The following is a 10,000-nucleotide window of genomic DNA, read 5'->3' as shown; positions in this document are numbered from 1 at the left end:
GGAACTCATCCAAATATTGTTGAAGTACAACCCTAGGATAGTGATTTGATTTACCAGACGAAGCACGAGTGTTGTTGGTTGATTTGCACGATGATTTACATCCGAAATCGTGTCTCAATTGGTTTATATTCGGTATTGGTGGTAAGTACAATTGTTGAATCGTATGAATAATGCGAAAAATAGATGGCAGTTATTGTATTCATATGCTGATGTGCCTTTGTTTTTTGTTTGCACTCCATCCATTTTATAAAGCATGATTTCCCATTTTTCCAATTTAAATTTTATGTAAATTGTTTGCCATCGTACAGCAACAAGTTGAAGAACTGGTAAGCTTTAAAATTTACGATTTTTTGCAAGCGACTAGGCGCCTCCATTCTACAAAAGACTAGGCGTCTCCATCATCCTGGAAAATATGATTTTTTGGGTTAAACAATAATTCCAACAAAATAAACGAATAACAAAATCAACCCATACTCATTACAATAAATGTTAGCAACTAGCTTAACGTTGTGTTAAAACTAAAAAAGATTATTATTTAGGTGGATTTTGATTTTTTTTAACAAGCCACAAAATTGTGTTTCTGGTGCGACATCAAATGAAACGCTTCAGCGCTGATCTCTGCACCATAAATCCTATTCAGCGTTGCAAATTTGACAAATAAATCTCTGTTTCAAATTGTTATCATGACCATACGAGAGCAAAACTATAAAATACATTCTACTGACGTAAAAGCATTTTCCGACCCAATGCGACTCCGCCTGAGTTCGGAGACTTCTCTTCTGTAACAACAACCAGATAGCAACAGACGGCACCAAAAAGCACTGGCCACACACTGATACGAAGCTCTGGCTGTTCTAGAGGCGATTGTTCCAGCAAAACAATGTCGAGATGGATGCTGTTGAGCGTGAATGATTCCCGCTTGTGGATCGCTCGAAACTTTTCCCCTCTCCAGCCAGCAGAGTGGCCCCCAGCGCCGCCGCCGCCACCGCCGCCGGATGTTGTGTTACAATACGTTCTGCAACACTTTCGGCGTGCATTTTCTCCCACGCACTTCCGTTGATGATGTTCGTAATTTATGAGCTCTACACTCACTCAACTCGTACACCATTTGTTAATCCTTTCCGAAAACCAGCTTATCGTTGCTTTATCGGATTTGCTTTTTGCTTTGCAGATTTGCTATGAACTCCGCGTGTTTGTGGTTTGATAGATGGATACCGTAAAATCGGGGTTTTCGTGTTTACGACCTTCACACAGCAGTGTGAGAGCTTTTAGCTTCAGGTGGGGGGAACAAATGATTTAATTCTACACGGTTAGCCGCCCGTTGGAGGTAAAACTCATTAACTTCCAGCTCCAGCGACGGAGCTGAACCAATCGACAGATGAAACCGTCGGATAAACCCCGCCAATAACGCACTCACGATTGTTTGCCTTCAATTACGTACATTAGCCCGGCGTGTGGGTATGTTTTTGTCCCGTCGCGTAAAAACAAAGCTCAATGGCAATGGCGAGCGAATGGCTATCAGCCGTTCGATAACAGGGTCGGCCCTATTGTCCACTCCGATACGTTTGCGTTTTTGCCAGAATGCTTGCCTCAGCGACGGGTAGGTAATTGCAAATTTCCTCCTCATCACAATCAACGCCATTAAGTGGTGGCACTGGCCAGGGGCTGACTGGCTGGCCACCGAATAGTGGCAACGACACCGTATTCAATGCCCGGTGCTGATGAGTGGCATTTCCCGACCTGACCTTAATTCCCGGCCATTTTCGGCGACCTTTTGTCAGACAGACCCCAATCGGTGGAACCCCTCGGAAAAGGATCGATCCTTACAGGGCTTCTCGAACACGGCGTTCTGGGGTCCAAAAATCTCATCAAAGCGTCACCGCGGGACGTCGCCGGTACCTTCCTCGGTGTCCCTCTAGTAGTAGTAGTAGTAGCTGTCAAGGGTACGGGACCACCGGCCTCCGTTGGAGATGGAATATGCAAATCATACCCAAGGGTACTGGTTGGTTGGCCAGCTGGTATTAAGATAAAGGTCCCGGTACTCGGGCCAAAAATAGATAATCTACCTGCGGTGATGCTGCGATGATCTCAGCTACTAGCCACCCACTCCACCCAGCCGAGCGTTGCGGTGCTAAGTGGGTTACTTCCAGATAAGAATCAAGATCAAGACCCGCTGCTTTCGAGTGTCGAGTCCACGTTGACACAGATCGCCAAGCACACACACACACACACGCACACGGGCGTGACACCGGCGATGACGTGTGCAACAGACGGGGGACCGGTAAGAATATGCTGATTCGCTTGCTCATCACCGTTCGGTACTTGTGTGTTGCTAACGAGCCGACACCGAGAACCGCTCCGGCAGTATTGGCTTCAAACCGGGAGCACCGGATAACCGGAAAATTCTGCCAATTACCCGTGCTGTGTTTGGTTAATGATAATCGAAAAATCATCATTTCACTTGAGTAAGGTCTACGCGCCACATCGAGGGCCAACAGCTGTTGCTAGACGCAGCTAGCTAGAACAACCGCTCGGTGTTCGCTTCTGGAGCAGAATTTTTAATTATAATATCGATGCCCTCCCCCCTCTCGAGAGACACAACCGGATAAAGCAAAACGGCGGAAGCGAACTTTGCAACGCAAACCGTGAACCGAGACCGTAAACAAGTGGCGCTTGTTTATCGCGAATGGCTTCGGTCAATGCTTATAAACCGTTCAACCGTGCCAGCATCAACACCAGCAGCAGTAGAATGGAAAGACGAAACGAGATAAAGGAAACTTGAAATGATTAAAATTCATAGCATTTTGTAGCACTAGCTTGCAACTGGCTTCGAGTAGCGGATCAACAACGTTGCCTGACGATGCTTGATGATGATGATGATGGCAACAAAAAGAAAAGGCGAAAAGAAATAGCAAGAGAAAATGTGCAATTTGAGGTGGAAAAGATGACATCAGCGCCCGCGGGTGTGCCTTGTTGTCACTCGTTTGACTCCTCGTTTTGACTTTGCTTTTGCATATATTTGAGGTATGATAAACACGAGCTACGTGTTAGGGACGTTTGGGGGAACCATTGTGACAGGTAAACAGATGCTCGGTGATGAGATAGATAGAATGCAGCACGGTACTGCCAGTAGCGAGTGTAGTGGCCACTATTTCATCATCCTTGGCAAGCATTGGTAGCAATGTTGCAGCAGTCCCCGTTCAAAAAAGGCATCAGCGGGACGCGACGCAAGCGTGCACTTCGATACTTTGCAGTATACCAAAGCTATCAAGTGGCCTTCCGGATTTCCGCAATTCAATCTAGCGTCAACCAGCGCTCACAATGTGATGTCTGGAAAGCGGAGGTGCGGCTTTTGACAAATGGAAACATCACTCTCCGCATCAGGGGGGGCAGCTGGCGTGGACGTGGATTGCCGTATATTCGAACAGAGGATCAAAGGAGGAAAGAGAGCAGGAGAGAGAAGGTGAGAGAGAGAGAGAGAGTGCAATTTTTGTGATTGCACATTTTTGCATTCGAAACTCGACACACACACACCGAAACGAGCGCACGGTGCAGGTAGCAGGACGTAATTTCCAAGCTGTTGAGATGCATCAAACCGCGCACCACCGGACTGACAGACTGACTGCCTTGGCCTTAGCCCGGCTAGTGAGAAAAAGATTGGTTTGGTTTGCTGCTGATGCTGCTGCTGCTGCTGCCGCCGCTGCTGCATTTTCTGCAAAAGCGACTTTGCGTGCTTCACAGCACTTTTGCATAGAAAAACATGTCCGCTCCAGACGACGCTAGCTAGCACACAATCAAATTGAAGTGCCTTATAGTCGTCGCCGTCCCCCTAATCCAGGAACACCCCCGGTGAATTCTTGTGAATCGCCGGATGAGAAGTGTTTTCATGGCTTGCTGCCAGCTGCCAGGGGGCCGCTGATGCTCGCAGCACTCGCAGCACTAACATCCACGCCGCGATTTGCAAAGTCAAAGCTGATGCTGATGCTGAAGTACCCCCAGTGTGGCCAGTGCCTTCCAGAGGGCGGCGGATCCGGTTTATGGAAAGTTTGCTTTAAACCTCCACCATACCGACCGGTCCACCGGATCTCTCGAGATGAATAATGCAGAGAGGATCTTCGCTAGTGGTTGCTTCCACAAATTTGCCCCGTACGCCCCGTGTGCCACCGTGGGTGCATCTTCAATTTTTCAGTGGCCACATTGTCCGCACAACCAACCTATATGAGGGAGTGTTTTGTTTGCGGTGAAGCAGAAACAGAAGGACAATCCGGCTAACCTTCTTATTGCATAATGTTACAGCATCCACCGGTGGCGGCATCCAATTGACCGTTGCAACCCACGATTACGTTCGACGAAACGTGATGTTCATTCTTTTCGGAGTCAAAGTTTTCCTTCGCTTCTTCCCCCTCGAACATTCCACGAGCGTATTACCTGCTGGAGAGTTCGGACCATCTTGAGAATTGCTAAGAACACTCGCGTGTCACGGCCGGGGACCGTGGGAACGAAGGGATTTTCTTTTCTCTTCCAGCTGAAGAACACTTCTTAAACCCTACACACCCCAGTGAACAACTTGATTTTGTCCGCTCCTTCCCCACGCCACCACTTCCACTAGATAGCAATGGTTGAGCTGAGAGGGAGTTTGTTGTTTTGCGGTTGACCGCGCCATACATCCACCACACATCCATCCGGTCGGTGAAATGCACAAACACCAGCCGGGGACCAGCCAGAAGTCCGTCAGAAGTACACTTTTCCGTTATCCAAACCAAACAAGTCCGAGACTCGAGTAAGTCTCGCCTTCTCGCTCCTTCCGGCTCTCTTTATCCATCTCTTGGCGCGTATCTTGGCAACGAATCCAACGAGTGCCCCCTTTGATGGAGATCTTGGCCTCCTTTGCCCGGTGGCGTGTTTTGCGCGAGTTTTACGATACCGCCGCGTTCTGGGCTGCTTGGATGCTGCTGCTGGCGCGTGTGTGTGTACTCATACTCTTTGGCCATCATCTGGCGAACGCATGCTTCGGATGCGCGTTCCGTACTTTTACCAAATCCCTCACCGATCGTTATCAGGTGTATGGTGTGACCCGGGATGAGGTGTGACAGGTGTGTCAAGCCCAGACGAGCGAAACTCACAAAACATTGCAGCGTGACTGGCGAGGGATTAGCTATATAACGGTAGAAGCGGCCCACTCTCTGGTCGCGTACCTAGTAGTAGTCTCCAGCAGTGCGTCTCCCGGGACTGACGCGAATTTCACAATTCCGTGACGGTAGCATGAACTGGTACGCGAGCGCAAACTGTGCATAGGGTTCGATAAAGGTGTTCTGTGCTCGACGTTACACGCGTTTGTGCCGAAGTGAAATCAATTCCACAAGCAGCTGAACCGGATCATGGAACCACCAAAGAGCAACAGACCCGCGAAAGTCATCGAAATCAATGAACCAGTAACGATGACAACGGGCCAAGACGATGGTAAGTACGAGGTCGTCGTTGGGCTTTACAAATTGGTGCGGCCATTTCGCGCCAAACTTTGTCCGTTCGAGAAGGTCTGTGCTACCTCCATAATCGTAAAACTCAAGTATCGGGAACGGGAAAATGGTTTGAGGATAAGGAGCATCGTGCGATGTGTTTGGATGATTTTACAACGCGACTCGCGAGTGACAACAACTGGTCGCGTGGCCATTATAGGGCCCCGCCGCTCGTTAGAGGCTCTAATGATGCATACGGTAATTCTAATTAGACGCAGCGTGCGATGATGCCACCATGTTCGATGTGTCACACGATTGTACATGATGTTCCGGGCGTTGAACATGACGGCGCGGTACACATTATTCGGTATTTTGATTCCCTCTGGAGAGGCGTCGAGCCAACGATGGCTAGCCATTTTGACCCTTGGCAACGCATGGATCGATAGCAGCTCTCCTGATGCATGGAACACTTCGAGCTGTGTTGGCATTTCAAATGAAATTTACACATCATTATAGTCGAGTGTCCGAGTATCCGGGTGCACCCGGATCGTATAGCTAACTAATAATATAGAAATGCAAATGTTTGAAATGATGAGCTTAACCTCTCTAAGCGTTTCGATGATGATGATTCGATGATGATGACACAAACACGCGTACACCAGACCAGAGTTGGATGAAAGGATTTAGTTGAAGTGTCTATCCATTTTCCATACAAAGCAATAGCGAGCATAATGGTTTGGGGGTACCATTTATGGAAATGGTACCAACCACCACACGGTACTACAAATCATCATCATCATCCAGCCCTAAGGGAACGTCTGGATAATTCGTTTAAAGCTCTCCGGTCCAATTATGCTCCCATTCCATCTGTCCACCAAATGCTTTTTTTTTTCTCGCCCCAAACACACCCACACCCACACACGTATACCGACGAAACGAGGTTAATAAAACTGTTTATTATTAAAAAGCAACAACATCTTCTCGCCAGCGCCGGCCGACTTCGAGACGGCGATTGCGGCCACCGGGTACGGACGGTTCAACTACATTCTGCTGCTCATAGCGATGCCATGCTGCATGACGACGGTCTTCGAGACGACCACGATGTCGTACGTGCTGCCGAGTGCCGAATGTGACCTCAACCTTTCGCTCGCCGACAAGGGCATGCTGAATGCAATCACCTACACCGGTAAGACCACAGACGACGACGATGACGACGACGACCTGGAAGTGGGAACTGTGCAATGTGCAATGCTCCGAGGCGACGTTTTCAATTTGTGTGTCTGTTCATCGCCACCAGGTATGATCTCTTCCGCCTTTCTCTGGGGCTTCCTGTCCGACACGTACGGCCGGAAACGGCTGCTGGTCGTTGGCTTCCTGCTGGACAGTACGTTCAACGTGCTGTGCGCCTTAAGCCAGAATGTGGTCACGATAATGGTGTTCAAATTTATGGGTGGCTTTGTGTAAGTATCGTACACCATAGAGCGGTATGTTAGAATGGAAGTAGAGACAGAGAGAAAGAGTAAGAGAGAGTAAGAGAGAGAAATAGAGAGGAAGAGCCATTCAGTTGGCGTGAGAACTGTGCTCTGAGATTAGCCCATGAACGAGGTGGAAATTGCGTTTTCAAGCTCACTACTGCTGCTGCTGATCTGTTATCATAGCGTTTATCTGCGTCGGCATCGGTGTATCGCTTGGTCAAGAGATGACTTCAAGCGAACACGAAGGTTGCTGCTGGATGCGACGGAGTTGTTTATGATGGACGCGCAAATCGCCGCTCAAGTAAATAGTAATTTAAGACTATTGCTTACCCGAAGCAGAGACGCGATTACTGAACATGACACTAGCGCATCACCATTCAACATCAAGCGAAAGGAGCTTAGAAAAGGTGCCCATAAAATGGTGAAGGTTCGTGACGGTGTTCGTTTTCTCGCAGCTTTCGGATCCCTGTGACGGCATACATACACGCGGACACACAGACAGACAGCTGCAAAAGTCAGATGAACCGGAAGCGAAGGTAGTTCAAAAGAATGCCATCAATTCCCTGGAACCCGAAGGAACGATAAGCCATTCCAGGTGGAAGCAACCAGATAGTGGGGCCGTGGAAGTTTGAGAAAAAAGGAATCTGAAAAAGTTGTTAGAGGAAGAGAGAGAAAGAGAAAAGGGACATGAAGGGCCATATCGCGTTCCATGCCACGCTGCGATGTTGTCTGTGCGCTTCCGGAGTGTTTATTCCGCGTCGATTTCTGTTTGTTTTTCTCCGATCCCGGGAGCGCCGATCATTGGCACCGGCGTGTGATGACACGGATGAGGGTGGTGTTGGGATAGGGCAATAGCATGAACAATCGAAGATAACCGATCCCATAATGAACAATCAATTCCACCGAATGGCCACCAGACCGAATGGTGAAACGAGGACAAGCTCGAGACCGAGATCATCGTGACGTGCGCTGACCGGAAACAAAGTTCGTTTGGCCCGCATCTGGCTCTCGTGGTGGCTGGGGAAGGGAGGAAGGTAAACGTCATTTATGGGAGTGCTAACTCTTGATGGCTTCCGGATAATCCACGTGATGTAGATTGGCCAGGTTAGATTGAGCAGTTCCCGGGATCGTTCGATGTGTTAGTAAGAACAAGATGATGTAGGATGGAAGCGAATAGGGAAAAAGCACAAGGGACATGGAAGAGAAAGAGAGAAGCTAAAAGTCTTGACCGTTGCCTGGATCTGCGCTTTTGCGCGCTGGGCACTTTAGGATTGCTTCATATTCAAACATTTTCTTCCGCTTTTCTCTGACCCTTGCCATTCAGCATTTGCGGACCGTTCGCCGTCCTGATGGCGTATCTATCCGAGTTCCACAGTCTGGAGCACCGGTCCCGGGTAATGATCGTGCTGGGGGTGTTTTACAGTGCCGCCAACATGCTGCTGCCCGCCATGGCCTGGCTCATCATTCCGCAGTCCTGGGATCTCGACATCGGAAATGGAACTTTTGGTAAGTGTGTGTGTGTTTGTGCTTCCGTATGTGATGTATCATAATGTAATAGGAGAGATAGATGGATGGAAGGATAGCTGGTCGATGGAGAAGCGGAATTGCAATCCATCTAACTTGTGGCATCTAAGTCCGGCCGCACCTTTGCTCGCTCCCTTGTCGGTTAGGATTAACTTTTGATGGAACCCGCTTGAGCCCTGGTGAAGCCAGGAGCTTAAGCAAATTAAGGCCGAGATTTGCACACATCTGTACACGGCTGGTCGGACTAGATGGCGTCGTAACTTCTTCGTCTAACTGTGCTTGGACCACGGATCAAGCCGAGATGGTATGTTAAACCATCTGTTCCAGCTGACAGAACGCTCGACATGCCAATTACGATGTTCCTGTTCCTAACGATTGCAACATAGTGCTGCAAAGTGAAATTGATCAAAACCATCAATCGATTCTGGAGGATTCGTTCTTAATTGTTCGCAACATTGTACCTCCAAGTTGGCTTTCAAAATGTTTTCCTCACTATCGGCTTCGCAATGACACCGACCAGAGACAGATCAATTAACGTGCTACTGAAACAACGGCTGCGTTCGGCAACAATTGACAACCCGGGGCGACATCAGACATGCGACATTTTATGAGTCTACATCGAACGCCCATTACTCGGTGGTACGGCGATTTATGAGCGGCACGTACGGCGGTTATTTATTGACGCTTTAAAGCCAATTTTACCCAAAACAATCAACCAAACCCGGGCCGGGCCGAGCCGCGCCGGGAACCGTACCGGGATTCGGGCGTGGGCCAGAAAGTTTATTACCAAACGACTAATGCCAAAGGACTTTCCAAGAGGTTTCTGCCCCGCAGTTTCTCTGCACACCATGCCAGCGTCAACGACATAAAACGTATACCGGGACCGAGGCTTTATATCTAAAAGTCCTTAAGGATTTTCCAAGAGAAAGCGAGAGAGAAAGCTATTTATAGCCGACCAAGGAGCCGAATCATGGGCTCCAAGACTTCACTCCCGACCTGCTGCTGTTTGTTTGACGTAACGGGCGTGGAGTTGTTTGGTTCTTCAGCTTCCACTTCCGCTTCCAATCCAAGTGCCAACGGTATAGAAAGTAATAACGAAATGAGACTAAAGGTGGCTCTTCATCGAGTTATGCTGGTGGTGTGATGGCTGGTAATGAAACGAGCCGAATATTCTATCAAGTGGCTGATGGCGTAGTCCTGACAGCAGCAGCAGCAGGTAATCGTGGAACCATCATTCCACCGAACATCGTGGCCATGGTCGAAGGATTGATTCTTCACTCACTTTTACTGCTAACTTCTGCTCGAGTGAGTGGTTGACGTGAAGTGATGGCGCCGGTAAGCGGCTTTAACCATGCAAAACGTCCTTGAGTTCGATACCAGCTCGAGGTGTATGCAGACAGACAGGCAGTGTAAGAAGACCGAAAGGTTAGCGGAGGTTAAAGTTTGGTTCAGGCTCCTAGTAAGTCGTCTGCTACTTGACCCTGCAGCCGGATGAGCTTGGAGATGAAGTAGCTGCTTTTCTCCGAAACATTTAAGGCATTTTGA

The 10,000-nt window shown here is 48.8% G+C and overlaps 1 protein-coding gene across 2 annotated transcripts in view; it reads left to right on the top strand.

The window, feature by feature from the left end:
* Positions 1-5,205: 5,205 nt before the first annotated feature.
* LOC125950949 (solute carrier family 22 member 7-like) overlaps positions 5,206-10,000 on the top strand; it is a 10,824-nt gene continuing 6,029 nt past the window's right edge. Inside the window, exons 1-4 of one of the 2 annotated variants that reach the window (XM_049679354.1) lie at positions 5,206-5,460; positions 6,445-6,642; positions 6,754-6,916; positions 8,256-8,437. In XM_049679354.1, coding sequence (XP_049535311.1) covers positions 5,379-5,460; positions 6,445-6,642; positions 6,754-6,916; positions 8,256-8,437 — 625 coding nt within the window. In that variant the 5' untranslated portion in view covers positions 5,206-5,378. Of the gene's footprint in view, positions 5,461-6,424; positions 6,643-6,753; positions 6,917-8,255; positions 8,438-10,000 lie in introns of both variants that reach the window. The other variant, XM_049679355.1, reaches the window with a different exon arrangement.

The sequence above is a fragment of the Anopheles darlingi genome, chromosome 2 (genome assembly GCF_943734745.1).
Source record: "Anopheles darlingi chromosome 2, idAnoDarlMG_H_01, whole genome shotgun sequence".
Lineage (NCBI taxonomy): Eukaryota > Metazoa > Arthropoda > Insecta > Diptera > Culicidae > Anopheles > Anopheles darlingi.
Note: the sequence above shows the minus strand (reverse complement) of the source record. Positions and strands in the feature narration are given on the sequence as shown.